The 16,579-nt window shown below is 43.1% G+C and overlaps 1 protein-coding gene across 8 annotated transcripts in view; it reads left to right on the plus strand.

Moving 5' to 3' along the window:
* The window catches only part of PCSK5 (proprotein convertase subtilisin/kexin type 5), a 416,215-nt gene that overhangs the window by 171,118 nt on the left and 228,518 nt on the right, over nucleotides 1-16,579 (plus strand). For all 8 annotated transcript variants that reach the window (XM_059656934.1, XM_059656933.1, XM_059656935.1 and 5 more), the window contains exon 8: nucleotides 5,399-5,611. In XM_059656934.1, the coding sequence (XP_059512917.1) occupies nucleotides 5,399-5,611 (213 nt within the window). The remainder of the gene's footprint in view (nucleotides 1-5,398; nucleotides 5,612-16,579) is intronic.

The raw sequence follows: 16,579 nt of genomic DNA on the forward strand, positions 1-16,579 counted from the left end.
GGGTCCTGTGTGGATTTCACAATATATTTTGCCTTATGTTAGTTTACTAACTTTTAATTTAGCACTCAATTAAATTGGAGGGTTTTTTTCCTCTTTTCATCCAAAGCCATATTTAAATAACCAATCATAATCGCAATACATTACCAAACTAAAAAATGTTATTTCCTATACTTTGGGAAAATATGTGTCTCAAGATTCTTTTCTCTTTACAATATTCTGCCCACCTTCCCTTCTCCCTACATCCCGCATGAAGATTTAATTCTTCAATTACTCTGAACTTTGGGGGAAATGTCCAGTTGCTGTTGTTTTTTAACTAATGTTTTGGTTTTCTGACTATTGCACACTAATGAAAATGCCCTGTGCATCTGTAGTAAATAAATCTTTGAATTGCTGATTGTTTCAGATTAACCTCAGATCTCTAGCAGCTGTTTTTATGGCATTTTCAGCACACAAGTCAGTCTGTTCATTTCTGGGTCTTTAATCATAAACCATAACACACATGCATAAAGGTCAGGTTGACTGGATAGAATGGCGGCAGCATCAGTTTATTCTGTAGATCCACAGGGGCCAGGTCATCCTTTATCTCCTCCTCTCACCTGTATTAGGAAACTCGGGCTGCCATCACAGGGTAACAAAGACTGGGCGGCTTAAACCACAGAATGTATTTTCTCCTAGTTCTGGAGGCTAAAAGGTTAGAAGTCCAGCATCGAGGTGCCAGTAAGGTTGAGTTCTGGTGACACATCTCCTCAGTTTGCAGATGGTCGCTTTCTTGCTGTGTCGTCACGTGGCCTTTCCTCCTTGGGTGTACTTCCTGTGTCTCTTCCATTTCTCGTAAGGAGAACAGTCTTACTAGCTTAGGGCCCCACTCTTATGACCTCACTTAACCTTCATTACCTCCTTAAAGGTCCTATCTTCAAATACAGTCACATTGGGGGGTTAGAGCTCAACATATGAATTTGGGGCTGGGGGATACAGTTCAGTCCATCACACACCTTAAGTATGATACCTGATGTCTCCCATTCCACCCTCCATACCCCTTCTCTCAAGGTGCTCCATGCTGAGGGGTACTGATCTCTGTGTCCTGTATGGTCTCCCAGGTCCTCTGGCTCTGCTAGGTTTTGGCCAGTGGGATGGATATGGGAGAAATGGGTGGGGAGAGGAGAAGACTGGGTCTCAGTATGTATTCCCCTAGCCCCTTTCTGAAGGGCTGATAGGGGTTGGTGTGTCCCCTGAGCAATTTTCAACTCCTGTTATCCCCTCTGTCTCCAGCTCCAGTGACTTCTCTCTCCCCAGCTCCTTGCAGGCCTGGTGCAGGGGATGGGTTATTGACCCAACACTGTCCTTAAGAGTTTCCCTTCACCATTGCCCAGTTGTGAAATAATTACCTCAAATCATCTGTTTGATACAGGATGTCACCTCAGTCTGGAAGGGACGTTTCCAGGGTAGCAGCATCCCACTGTCTATTAACCAACTGTTACCCCAACCCAGGGGATCTCCACAGGGCCCTTAGCCATGCCACTGTCCTCCCGAGTGGTGTCATCTGTGGATACTGCCAGAATAGAATGACTCGAGGTCATTGTGAAGGAGCCCTTGTGAAGTAGGGATCTTTAGGGGGGCTTTGAGGTCAGACCCTGTGTCCTTCCCTTGAGGACACTCGGGAGAGGTCCGAAGTTCTGATTCTGCAAGTCTGGAGAGAACTTGGAGGCTGGTCTGCTCTTAGATCCTAATGCCACGCTTCAGTGAGGACTCAGGAGTCTCAGCTAAACACAGCATAGCAAACATAAGCCCAAAAGAAAACTGCAGTAAGGGCTAAGGGCTCAGGCTTTGGTGCCAGTTGGATTTCAAGCTCTGGCTCTGGCGTTGGTCAGTGTTTCTGAGCCCCCATTTGGTCATCTGTAAAATGATGATATAGACTCGCTTTGTGCAGAATAATGTTGAGACAGTGCTTGGCGCATAGTAAGTGTCTATAAATGTTAGCCCTGTTGTTTTTAGCATACAGTGGACTTTTGTGTGTAACACTCCTCTTGATCATAAAGTAAAATTGTCTCTTAAGAATTGGTCCTAATAGAGGAATAAATGTATCTGTATTTGTTTATAAAAATCATACACGGTTGCCAAAGGATGGTATGAAAATAAAATAAAAATCTTTCCTAAGCTTACCAAACAGGGTAAGTTCTGTTACTTCGTCACTTTATGGTACCTTTATGCATATAACCTTATGCACATTAACTTCTTTACATACACATACATTTTTTCCAAACAGAGACCAGACTATATCATTCTGTATCCTACATTTGTCTCTACATCGCGAACATAAAAGTACCTCCTGAATATTTTCTTATTAAACATTCTTTAAAATTGAATTAGTTTTTAAAAATCTCTTTTGAATTTTATACACAGGCAGTCATAATTTTACATAGATATATAAATGCATCATATATGCGCTCTCATTGTTTTGTGGTTTTACCTCTTAATGGTGCTGTTTCAACCAGGTGGGTTTTGCATTATTTCACTTGGTCTGTTGACCTGTTAGGTAAGGCCCTGATGTGACCAGGCTTCTCACCTACAATACAGTCCCTTGGTGTGTGGTAGAGAGGCTACATTTTGGTGATGAACTAGGAACCTTCCTTCTTTGGCTAAGATGGTCTAAATCTGGCTACCTACAGGTAATGAGGGGCAATTCTGGGATTGACAAACTATTGAATATAGTCCTTGGTGTATGGTGGCTTGGTGATTTTTGCATGTTTTTCTATGTTTCATGAATATTTTGGTGGGAGACTGAAGGAAGGTAAACCAGACCCATCTGTCCAGGGCAGTAGCATCCAGAAGTTTCTTTTCCTGTCTCTTTCTGAATTTGTCCCATTCCTGTGTAATCATATTGCATTTTTCCACATTGAAGAACAAAAGGAAATCTATGCTCAAGTTGGTCAAATCGTGTCATAAATATTCTGTTCTTTGAGGATTCAAGGTCAGAGACAGTTTATCACAGATACTCCAGATTTTTTGTGGTCTCTCTTCTTGGCTCTTTTTTCCAGAAATTCTAAGACAACATCCCAAATATTTTCCCCTACCCCTAGGACCAGAAAGTGAGGGCCTGGAAGGAAGAGTCTCAGCCATCCCTATGTGATTTTTGGTTCTCGCTTCCTGATTACAAACTAAATGTTAGGTTTGGTGAGGTGTCCTCCAGTGTGCCTTCTAGTTTTAAAATGGTGAGATTTCTCCCAGACTCAGCTATAACTATTCCTATAAATATTCTTCACTTAGGCTTACCTCTGTTTCCTCCCAAGACCTCATCTTATAGAACCAAATAGTCATTATGCTTCAATATTTCTATGTTCTACTTTCCTTCTTGATTATTTTATGACATTAGGGATAGCTTTAATTTATGCCAAGGTTTGGCAAGGAAGAATATGAGTCCATCTCCTAGCTATGTAAGATCATGAGTCTGGTTGAAGATGTCATCTGCAATCAGATATGTTTGAAAATTACTTCAGAATGAGCCCCCCTCTTAGAGTTTTGCAATGACCAACCACTATTAAAGACTCTGAGAAGTCCGGCAGTAAGAGAACCTGTTTAATTTTGCTGAACTCAGAGTTTCCAAACATATTTGATCTCTTGATATCCTTTTATTTCTGGTAGCATCCATTAATAATCCTTAGCTATTAGTGTCCACACTATGCACAGGGGAGGCACAGTTCTAGAAGGAAGGATATCAGGCTTTTTTTTGCCAATCATTGACATGTCATCTCAGATAAATACATAACCTTTCTACACCTCATGCTCCTCACCTGTGAAATGAGGGTGCACAGTAGCACCCACTTCATGGTGGATGTAAATGTTGGTAGCAATAGTATTTGACTGTGGTGATTGGTGATTAATAATATTACAATTCTGGGGTCCAGCTGTCTGAGTTCAAATGTTGTCCTTCCTTGCACTGGCTGTATGACCTTAGGAGCATTACTGGACTTCTGTACCTCAATTATTCACCTGTATGGTGGGGACACAAATTGCACCGTTCTCACAGGGTTATTAGAAGAATTCATTCTGATTCACATAAAACTTTAGAACTATGTTTGGTCCATGGTAGGTACCTAATAAACGTTAGCCCTTATTATTGTCATCACTAGAGGCCCGGTGCACGAATTCGTACACCAGCGGGGTCCCTAAGCCTGGCTTGCGCCCTCTCACTATCCGGGACCCCTTAAGGGATGTAGTGGTGCACGAAGCGGCAGGCAGCTGAGGAGGAGCCTGAGGTGCCACTGCAGTTCATACTGGCCCTGCTGCACCTGCCGCCACCTCTCATGAGTGCTGCCATGGGGGCAGACTGCTGTAGCTGTGCTTGCCAGCTACGAGCCCGGCGTCTGGTGCCCATTGGTCAGCTGAGTGGCACTCCCACTGTGGGAGCACACTGACCACCAGGGGGCAGCATCTGCATTGAGCGTCTGCCCCCTGGTGGTCAATGCACATCATAGCGACCAGTCGAACGGTCAAATGATTGACCAGTTGCCTAGGTTTTTATATATATAGATAGATTGGTGCTATTGTTACTTCTATAACTGTGCCATGTGAGGAAGATTATTTTAGTTACTGTTTTTATTGGTTTATTTGACTTATAACATTATATTAGTTTCAAATGTACAACGTTTATGATTCAGTGTTTGTATATAGTGTGAAATGTCATGAGAGTGAGTCTAGTTAACTTCCATCATCTCACAGTTACCAATTTTTTTCTTGTGATGAGAACTTTTAAAATCTACTCTCTTAGCAACTTTCAAATATGTAATACACTATTATTAATCACTAGAGGCCCGGTGCAAGAATTCGTGCACCAGTGGGATCCCTCAACCTGGCCTATGGGATCGGGCCAAAATCAGCTCTCTGACATCCCCTGAGGGCACAGACCAGGCCAAGGGAACTCACCGGTACATGATCGGGGCCGGTGAGGGACTGCCGGAGGGCTCCAGGGCATGTCTGGCCCATTTTGCTCAGTCCTAATTGGCTGGACCTCAGCAGCAAGCTAACCTACCAGTTGGAGCATCTGCCCCCTGGTGGTCAGTGCACATCATAGCGAGCAGTTGAGCGGCCTTAGCATATCATTAGCGTATTATACTTTGATTGGTTGAACAGATGACTGGACAATTGGACACTTAGCATATTAGGCTTTTATTATATAGGATAGTCACCATGCTATACATTACAGTGGATTATTTTTGTTTCTACAAGTAACTCCTCTTACATCAAAACACAACTTAAAGTTAAACCCAGCATGTTATTAAAATAGCATCACATCCTCCTGCAAATATCTGATTGTGTCTTGTCAATTTTAATCTCTTCATCTAGAGCCTGGGATCCTCGTCTTCCATCATGTAACTTTTTAACATTTTGTCTTTGTGAACAGGGGCGGAGAGGCCTGGGCTCTGTTTTTGTCTGGGCGTCAGGCAATGGCGGAAGGAGCAAAGACCACTGCTCCTGTGACGGCTACACCAACAGCATCTACACCATCTCCATCAGCAGCACAGCCGAGAGTGGAAAGAAGCCGTGGTACCTGGAAGAGTGTTCCTCCACACTGGCCACAACCTACAGCAGCGGAGAGTCCTACGATAAGAAAATAGTACGTGCCATTTGCATGCCTGCCATGATGTATTTATTTATCCTTCACTTTGACATCCAGACAGAAAATCACAAATTCTTTTTTTAATACTCACCTGAGGACATGCTTAGAGAGAGGAAGGGGGAGAGAGAGAGAGAGAGAGAGAGAGAGAGAGAGAGAGAGAGAGAGAGAGAGAGAGAGAGAGAGAGAAAGAGAAAGGAAAGAGGGAAACATCGATCAGTTGCCTTCCATATGCTCCCCGACTAGGGATCAAACCTGCAACCCAGATATGTGCCCTGACCAGGAATCTCACCAGCAACCTTTTGGTGCTCTGGGAAACACTCAACCAACTGGGCCACTCCAGCCAGGTGGGAAATCACAAATTTATATGCACATGTAATATATGGAAATAGAAAGTCTGATTAGCTGATTACTCAATACAAGTATTTGTAAATGTTACCATTTCATGGAAAAACCCTGGCCAGGTGATGACATTCCTGCGTTTAATGTGGCCTTAGACATGATTACGCTTCAGTTATATGGAGGACAGATGAATGGTTCCCCTTTACCCAGTGAGTTAGTGGTAAGAAGGGACTGGAATCTAAATCTGACTCTGAGCCCGGTGCCTGTATCCCTGTAGTCCCCACACTGCCTTTCAGCCTTAGCGTCCGGGCTTTGGTTTCCAAAGACAGCTAATTCAGAGTGAAAAACAGAAGTATAGGAGGAAACCCAGAATTCCAATTGGACTCTCTTTATTTAACGTGAACGAAACCTATACAAAAGATGCTTTTCTAATATTTCCTCACCAAGTTGGCCTGAGTGAAAAGCACAGAGTCCTGTGTGATCTCCTGCTTGCTAACATGCCTACTCTTATGCAGACAGCAAAAGGACTGGTGAGAGTTGAGGTTGCAGGACCAGCCTGCATGGGTTTCATTGGGTGTTGAACTATTTACTAGCTGGGTAACTTTAGACACAGTACTGAATTTTTCTCTTTTAGTGCCCTTGCTTGTAAAGTGGGGACATTTAATAGTTCATAGTTTGTGGAGTTATTACAGAGATTATGAGGAAGTAAATAAGTAAATAAAAAGAACTTTGTGTACTAGCTGACCCATTTGTGCTCCAGGAAGATCTGGCTTTGGGGGTACCCTGCACGTGCTGCTGATTCTAAATGTCAAACACCTTTGTACTTTGCTCTTTTCCTGATCATGGTTTTGTGACCTGTCTAGGGATTTGTCTTACTAAAATGGAGTTCAGCTGCTATGCCTGCCACCTTTTAACATTTAGCCAAGACCTTGCTCTCGGGTCTTATCGATGCTACATCTGACTTTTCCATGGCAGTGATAGGACCCTACCTCATCCATGGTGTTCTTTATTCATTTATGTTATATGATTTCATGTTTGATTTTTTAATTACTTCTTAAGACCTTCTTTTGTGACGTTTTGCAGATTGATTTAAATAAAAACTGCCTACCATGTACAGATCCCATCTGTCCCCATCTTGCCCTAACTTCTCTACCATAGCTGGGCTAAAAGATATACACATGGGTCTGCCTTTAAGCACCTCCATCAATCATCAGTAAACATAACTCTGCAATACACAGTGAAATATGAAAAGAGAAAATACAGAGATGAGTATGTTTTGAAGTTTCACAGCTTTCTTAATGGGATCGTGATCCTCTGTGATGTGTTTGTTATCTTCATCATGGAACTATTATAATAGAGGAATGTTCCTTCAGCTTTCAAATATGAAGACATTGTTTCTTAGAACTAATGGTCAGTGTCCACTAGTTATAAGTGACATTGGTCAGTCCTGCATCACGAAAATCTTGACAAAACTCTCTGGACTAAGAATCCCCTTCTTATACCTCTCAAGTATGAAGGCAGTTTGAGACAGACTCACCTTTGCTTCAAAGTAAATAGGCCCATCTAGTCCAATTTATTCCTGATTGCTGGGGTTGGAGGAGGGGTACTGTTAAATTCCATAACTGTCTTCCTTAAGGGAAACTTACAATCCAAAGGGTAAAATATCAAAAGGAAGGGAGGGTTGTCTGAGCCTCATATAGGAGAAACAATGTGGACAGAGGGACCTCAAAATTGTTACTGTTAGATTTAGTCCTTAGACTTGACCTTCCTGGTCCCTTCATCACTATTTGCTGTGATTGTGCAGTAGCTTTTATGACCCCCATGACAGGGTGGTCATGTAGGATTCTCTCATGGATGGACAAATTGGTCCATTCGGTGGTCCAGGATAAGGCTTGAAAGGGAAGGTGGACACTGACATATCCTTGCTTCCGGTCCTGTACTTTACTTTTCCCTAGTTGCTGCTTTTGATGTCAAAACCTTTACTGATTCACTATATATTTAACATTTACACATTTCTAATTCGCATTTAATCTCTCCCGTTTTCATTACAGCAGCTTACTAGCAATTTTCTTTATCTGGTCCTCAGATTCTCTTATTTTGCTTGAATCTCCGGATTACTCTCAATCGGAGAGGAAATGTGGGCGCTGTTTCAAACTATAGTCGCTAGCTTCAGACTGTGCAGGGGCTAAGCAGCCTTCACAGCGTCTTGGTTCCTTCATCTATAAAATGGAGGTGAAACCAGCATCAACCTCACAGATTCTCATGAAGAGAATAAGTATGAGGTGTAAGGTATTTACACAGCACCTGACACAGTCAGTGGCTGGTACCATGGTTCCCCGAGTCAGTGTAGCTTTCTGCATCCTGCAGAAATGAAGCTAGGCTGGTCATTTTCCCAGCTGTTGTTAACAGAGGTGCTTGTTGCACCCCCCCCCCCCCCCGCCCCGTTCTGCCAATCTATAAAATACTGAATCTGTTCTACCCACCCCATAAAGCAGTGGTTCTCAACCTTGGCTGCACATTAGAATCACCTGGGAATCTTTTTAAAATCCTGATTTCTGGGCCCCATCCTCCGGAAATTCTGTTTCTTTGTTACTAATATTGTGGCCCCACCCCATAACAAAGAAACAGAATTTCTGGAGGATGGGGCCCAGAAATCAGGATTTAAAAAAGATTCCCAGGTGATTCTAATGTGCAGCCAAGGTTGAGAACCACTGCCATAAAGAAAGGCACTTTGATGGCGAACCTGTTAACAGTGTGAACATGAGTAGAGTTGGCAGCCACATCAGCCTTTTACGGTCCAGCTGACCCCTTTTCCTTCTAGATGTCAGGATGACAGAGAGTCCTGTGTTGCTCCTGGGACCTTGTCTTCATCAGGCTTTGAACCAGGCTCGGGTGGCCCCTCGGAGATGCCCGCATCCTGTTAGTGGCATCTGTGATGGAGTGTTACGGGGATGGCAATGTCTCCCTTTCTGCTCGGGGCTCTCTTCCCGGGGTCATTCGTTTTCTTTTGTCACTTGCAGCCTCTTCAGAAGTGCACACTCATCATTCCTCAGTCACAGAGCACCTTTGTGATCTGAACCAAGGCAGCTGCTGGGGACCCAGGAGAGAGGAAACATCTCCTCTCTGCTTCTCGGAAAGCACTTCTGTTAAATAAAGTGACCTTGTCCTCAACAAATGCCTTCTCGCGGCATGCAAGCAGGAAATCCTCGCCTGGGTTTCAAAACATAGCGAGGCCTCCATCCATCTCTTGGTTTTCCTGTTAGGATGACTGTGGACCTTGGTATTCCATTCATGCTTTAATAGATCCGATCGGGGGGGGGGGAGGGGCGATATCATATTATTATAGCAGATGAAGCATCAAAATATCAAGATCACTGCAGTAAGAAGCTCCTCTATAAGATAAACAGAAACCAGTGGACATGACTGGTTATTATAAAGCCATGGTATGAAGTAATATTTTAATTAACCATAGTGTATACATCTTAGTCCATGTTGAATATGTAATATGTTTATAGTGCTTCAAAATGTCCTAAATATAACATTGTGGTCCTTTAATGCGTCCCCCTGCACTATGTACATTGAATGCATGTCTCATCATATCTCCAGAACACTTTGCAGGAAGATAAGGTGTTTTCCCTGCCTTACAGATGAGAAACCTAAAGCTCAAAAGGTTAAGAGAAACAAAGCTAGTAGGTGGTAGAGCCCAGATTCCAAGCAAACTCAGATAGACGCCCCAAAATCCACCTTGCAACCAATATGCTATCAGGCCATTTTTCAGGGACACCCAGTATGGGGCTATATGACAATTGGCGCCATTTTTTATTTTTTTTTTTACAACATGGCCCACTTATTTTGACTTTCATTAGACCTTTTCATAACCCCCCTCAGACAATTGGTCCTCTTGCAAAAACCTAAAACTCTTTGCCAATCTGAGTTGCTAGTGCCTGTAGCACAGAGTGGGCACCAAATTCCCCAAGCATATGCTGTTTTGTGTGACATTCAACTCAGGGCTCTGTCCTGGGAGAAGTGAAGTCTGTTAGACCAGAAACTACTTCTTTATTATGTCTGTTCTCAAGTTTCACCTCAGAGAGGATATTCTTCTTCACCTCCCCTGAAACAGCGGCTCTTCCCTCCACTATACTCTACTGTTAGCCCGTTCAGTTTTCTTTCTAGTTTCCACAGAGCTACTTAACATGAGATTGTACATTTTCTTATTGACTGTTTTTCACACTAGAATGGAAAGTACTTGAGATTGAAGACTTTGTTTTGATCTTCCCAGAGCCTGAGCTTAATAACTAATTAGGCATAAATGACTAATCAGACATCGGGAAGGATGAAAGCTTTAGGAGTGTTTACAGGAAGACAGAGGGGTGTTGTGTTTCTCTAAGGAAAACTGCTCCTGCTGATAGGTTGGTGAGAGGCAAAGGGTATGTGACAATATATTTAGCTTAGAAAATTGCCTGGAGTCCATTTTCCATCTTACGACTTGATATAGCTGTAACATATTACCTTTCTTAGTGTCAAAGACCATTAAAGATCCAGTCTATAACTACATCCCATCCCAGCATTTCTGCCAAGTTCTGTTTGGGAGCTAAAGCTCCCCTCTCTTCCCAGTCACTCCCGTCATTAAATTATCTCTTGCCTTTGGGACTGGTTGAATCTTTGCCTTTTTCCCCCCCTGTAGTAATTTGGCTCGGTGATTAGAATTCGGGGGCCATGGTATCCCTCCTGGGATGGGTTCTGTGAGCCAAGGTTGAGAGAATATATGCTGTACTCAACCCTCTCCTGATGTCATTTTATTCATTTGTGTTCAAAACAAACTTGCTGCCTGGGGTGTATCGGGGTTGGCCTGAACCACCAATTCCACGTGGAGGAATTATCTTATTGCTTTTAGTGCTCCTCAGCAGCCACACATTTCCTTTTGCAGAAACATCGTGAACTCTCCCAATACTCAACTCATTAGTCAGTACAGGTACTTTCTCTATCCTCTCTCTGTTTCTCCTTTTGATTCCGGAACTGTCATTACTTTTCATGAGTGAAAGACTAGCAAACCCAGATGTGTTTAGTTTGTGTGGAAGTTTGGTACATATTCTCTTGAGAATGGGAGTGGGGAGGGGGAGGGAAAGGAAAGTTTGTTCCTGAAAAGTTCTGATATTTATTGTGGCCCAAAGGAGACTCGGTGTGCCCACTGGCTGACTTAGGCCGGTCCCAGGTCCCACCGTCCTTGCTGATGATGGTCTGTCACCCTTATTCTCCCACATGACCACACTCTGTGACTCAGCTTTTTCTTTTCTGCCATTGCAGGATTTACTACTTCACCACCTACCCGCTCTTCAGTAGCCGTTAGTGCTTGGGCAAGTTAGCTTCCCCCAACCTCCACCTACCAAGTTAATAAATAGTATATCTTCCTTGGAGCATTCTCGTGGGACTAAATGTGGTTTTTTTATGCATGCGTGCGCGCGCGCGTGCACACACACACACACACACACACACACACACACACACACACACACACCTCTATTACCCGTTGCCTCATGCATTGCAGGTTGCCCGTGGTGGTAGCCATAGTAGCTGTGGGGGGAATTGCTCTCCTTTACTTAGCCCCTGGATTGCATATAGACATATACACACATGCTTTTTGTAGGTTGCTTATAAGTTTATGTGAGTTCTGTTTGGAGAGTCGATAAAGAAGTGACCTTGAAGTCTTTCCTAAGAAGTGGGAGAGTTTAAAGTACAGAACAAAATGAGCTCAGATGAGCTTGACTTTAGCAATTCAACTTAGCCAATACTGTGCTTCTGCTCCGTACCTAACGTTACGAGCTCTGAGCAAACATGATGTAAGATGGCATCTTTCTGTAGTGATCGCAACCTCACATTTGTAAGCAAAACCTTACTTTTGCAGTTCGCATTTATAGATTCTCGTAGCAACACGTGAGTGGAATTTCATGTGGACTTGTCAGCAATGATTGAATTTTACACCAGTCCTTGTGACTTTGGTGAACACATAAAGCATTAATTGGTCCTCAGTTCCTTTTTATTTTGCTGTGCTTTCATAAATCAGCTTCTTCTGTTTTATCCATGGACACATTTAAGGTTTTTCATTTCTCTCCTTATCGCTCAGAGCTGTGTCTGAAACAGCTTTCTGGGCACATTTCTAATCCAAATGAAAATCAACACCAGAGACAAATTCATTTCATGTTTGAAAACTATCTGTTCAGTTGCACTTTTACCAGATAAGAGACAATATGGCACCTTCAAAATAAAACAGATCACAAGATAACCCAGAGATGAAAAATACTCTTAACTGGAGGGTTGCTATAAAGGCTTGTCGCTTATGGCCAAAGTCAGTCTGGACTGAGATTCCCCGGAGAATGACATCAACAGGCTAAAATAAAAGATTCAATCAGCCCCAGTAATGAAATATGAAAGATTAGGAAATAATGGTTTAGGATGAGAAAAAGTGATGGTTCTTCTCCAAGGAAGCCAGGCTGGGCCTGAACAAAACCCACCCCTTCTCACCATAGGAGGATGGCGTCCCTAACTTTGTAGAGTCCAAAAAAAACCATCTGCTACTCATCCTGGGACAGGCTGAAAATCTAATTTGCCGATCAGGACAGCTTTGATCTGGCTTGGGGCCTGGTGTCATCTCCTGTTTTCTTCACTCTGATGGGCAGAAATGATATTTTCTTGAGCAATCAGAGGGGTTCTGAGGAGGAAAATTCTGTTTCTGATTTGGGTAGTGAATTGAGGGAATTTGGAGCGTGCAAGATGCGCCACCGGGCTTGCAACCAGGTTCCGAGACATTCTTTACAAGGGAATCTAAGCGTGAAGTGCTTTATTGTTCCGTTTTCACATACAGCATCTCTGGACTCCCTGCCCTGGGATGTGGGCTGAGTGCAACTTTTCCTTTAAATTACCGTGTCAGATCTTGTATGCATGCGTTATGATTAATGGGGTTACCCCGTGTAGTTCCAGTTTTCAGAACATCATTTTTCTTCAAGATTGCATGCTCCTTGGTGGTCTTTGCCTTTTCTTTCTAAAAATAGACACAAAAATTTCTCCGGTACTGTGGCTACTCTTAATGATGAAAACCCTGCCTTAGATCTTTCTGGTAATTTACACCTAAATATCTTTACCACTGACAGTAACTTCCTCTTGAGATGACCCAGCTGGAATTTCCACTTAAGGCAGGATGAGAAGGGAGTGAGGATGTTTTTGTTTCTTTTCTCTCCATTCCTTCCTCCTCTCCATCACCTTCCTGTTCCACTCCCTTCCCACCCCTGCTCACAACTCAAGTTTCATCTCCTTGAAGTGGTTGGCGGGGAGGGGCGGCAGAGGGGAGAGAGATAAAAGCACAGTGGTGACTGGAATTCTGCAGTCCTACCTATATCAATAGCATTTATCACTAAATTGGTGTTTATATGTAAAAGCACTGAGTAGCTTTCTGTTTAAGTCTATTATTATATGTATAATATAATATATAGGTGTCTATACCTGATGTCTATATATAGATAGGGCAAATTCCGATTGCAAACCCGACATCCTAAAACTTTTATTGTTCATGTTTGGGATTGGCAGGAGGTGGTAATTTATTAGACTCAAAAATGCAACACACACTTGGAGTGTTTATTCTGGATTTGATTCTGTGCATTGAAAGTGTCTGAAGAATAAGGAAAGGGAGCCAAGTGGGAAAACATCATGAAAAATTTTGAATCCAGGCACAAGTCATTGAAAAAAAATAAAATAAAACTTGGCAAAGGAACGTGACCATGAGGGTGAGGTAAAATGGGAAGAATGCAGCAAGGCCATCTTTCAACAAGAGCGTATCTGAAAACAGGGAAACCGGCTGCTCCTGGGCTGTTTATGCATTGATTTAGGGATCAGGCCTTTGGAAAATAGGGCTGCAGATTTACCCATCATTTCAAATGAAGTAGAAATACTTTTTCAATGATCCACCAGTCCCACTTTGGGTACATATCTAAAATAATTGAAAACAGAATCTCGAAGAGATATTTGCACACCCATGTTCATTGCAGCATTATTCACAATACCAAGAGGGGAAAGTAACCCAAGTGTCCATTGACAGATGGATTAATAAAGACAATGTAGCATATACATACAATGGAATACTATGCAGCCTAAAAAGTGGGAAATCCTACAACATGGATGAACCTTGAGGACATAATTTTAAGTGAAATAAACCAATCACAAAAAAAGACAAATGCTGTATAATTCTACCTATAAGAGGTACATAAAGTAGTCAAACTCATAGAAGCAAAAGTGGAATGGTTGTTGCCAGGGTTGGGGGGAGGGGAAAAAGTGGAGTTACTCAGTGGGTAGAGTTTCAGTCATGCAAGATTAAAAGTTCTAGAGATCTGTTGTACGGCAATGTGCATATCCTATATAATAAGAAGCTAATATGCAAATCAACTGAACGGCGGAACGACTGGTTGCTATGACATGCACTGACCATCAGGGGCAGACGCTCAACACAGGAGCTGCCCCCTGGTGGTCAGTGCACTCCCACAGGGGAAGTGCCACTCAGCCAAAAGCTGGGCTCATGGTTGGTAAGTGCAGTGGCAGTGGAAGGAGCCTCTCTCATCTCCCCTGCAGGCGGGCGGTAAGGAGTGAGGGGTCCCGGACTGCAAGAGCCCTGGACTGCTAGAGGGATGTCTGACTGCTGGCTTAGGCCCGATCACATGGTTGGGTGTAGTCCAGCCGTGGGCAAACTACGGCCCGCGGGCAGGATCCGGCCCATTTGAAATGAATAAAACTAAAAAAAAAAAAAAAGACCGTACCCTTTTATGTAATGATGTTTACTTTGAATTTATATTAGTTCACACAAACACTCCATCCATGCTTTTGTTCCGGCCCTCCGGTCCAGTTTAAGAACCCATTGTGGCCCTCGAGTCAAAAAGTTTGCCCACCCCTGGTGTAGTCCCATGTACCGAAAGGTTGCTGGTTCAATCCCCGGTCAGGACACATGCCTGCATTTTGGGCTTGAGCCCCCAGTATTGGGTGTGCAGGAGGCAGTGATCAGTGTTTTGCTCTCACATTGATATTTCTCTCTCTCCCAAAAAATCTATTAGAAAAAATAATTTTAAATAAATACAGGAAGTTTTTTTAATGTAGGAGTGTTTAGGGCTTTGTTTATCCAGACATCTTGCAGGCATCCAATGTGGAGGTTGAGAAGATGGCTAGAAACAGTCTTCCCTGCCTGCCAAATGCACAGTTGGGGCTCTGGCACACCATTCAATCATTTAGGAAAAGAGTTCAAAGCTTGTCTCCTCTCTCCCATCACCAGGTCTGTGTGGTTCTGTATGTTTTTGTTTACCCGCCCACTTCTTGTGTATCAGTCCCCACCTGGTATGGAGAATCTGGTAACAGTGGAGGTACCAAAGGAGCAAAGGAAAGACAATGAGTACTGATGGCCTCTTGTGAAGCTCAGTCAGGATGTCAATCTAGATCCAACACAAGTAATTAGAGTCTACTCTGACCTCATGTGGCACTGAGGAAGGTTTTAGGGGAGGATTTATTTTTAGGGAGTTACAAAGCTTTTCCTGGGAAGACCAAATTTATTTCCAAATCACCTAATCTCCACATTCTTCTTAAACGATGCTCCTTAGAACAACAGGACTTTGCTTCTATCTCCCTGCGCCTTTCTGATGACCTTTCACCTCAGTTTCTTACCTGTAAAATATGGAGATTATATTTGTCGTGATGCTAAAGAAAGCTTTACTGTTGTCTCCAATAACTGTTATGAGACCACCAGCTCATCTCACACGCCCTGTGCATTCCCAGCAGGAGTGATATCAGCCCCAAGGGGCCAAAAATGGATGCTTGTCAGGAGGAATGGGTTTACGAAATTTTAGATATTACAGTGGTTCACAAAATCTTACCCCATAGTGTTTAATCTCTTGTTAAGGACGATCTGAATTTAATTTTTCTTAGTGAAATGGTCATGAAACAAAGGTTGACAAGCACCATCCTTGCTTGATTGGTCTGTTACTGAGCCACATTCACAGTAAGAGGAAAACGTGATCTAGTTCTCACATTGTGATTGATGAAAATGAAGAAATAGCTGATGTCCTTCTATAATATACTAGAGGCCCGATGCACGAAAATTCGTGCAAGAGTAGGCCTTCCGTTCCCCAGCTGCTGGCACAGGCTTCCCTCCTCTGGCTGCAGGCAGGCAACCAGGACCCAGGCTGCTTCCCTTCTCCGGCCACCCACAGACACCCAGGACCTGGGCTGGCTTCCCTCCGGCCCGGCTTTGTCAGGAAGGATGTCTGGTCTAATTAGCATATTACCCTTTTATTATTATAGATAAGATGTACTTAGTGCTGTAATTTCATATCAAGCGCATGGGTTGAACCTGACTTTTAGTATTTGTGTTAGATTTTTGAGAAATCCTTGGTTCTTCCATGTAACATTTCCATGAATTCTAAAAAGTCCTTAAACAAATGTTCCTTCTATGGCAGAGCATACCTTTTGCTTAAAACCTGAGGCTCCCCCTACCTAACAGTTCTGGAAGGGCAGGGACCAGGCTCAGTGCTTTACTCCTTATGCTACCAATGCCTAACTCACTGTTTGGTTGCTGTGCAACATGTCTAGATTATTAAAAAT

This window comes from Myotis daubentonii, chromosome 11 (assembly GCF_963259705.1).
Source record: "Myotis daubentonii chromosome 11, mMyoDau2.1, whole genome shotgun sequence".
Taxonomy (NCBI): Eukaryota; Metazoa; Chordata; class Mammalia; order Chiroptera; family Vespertilionidae; genus Myotis; species Myotis daubentonii.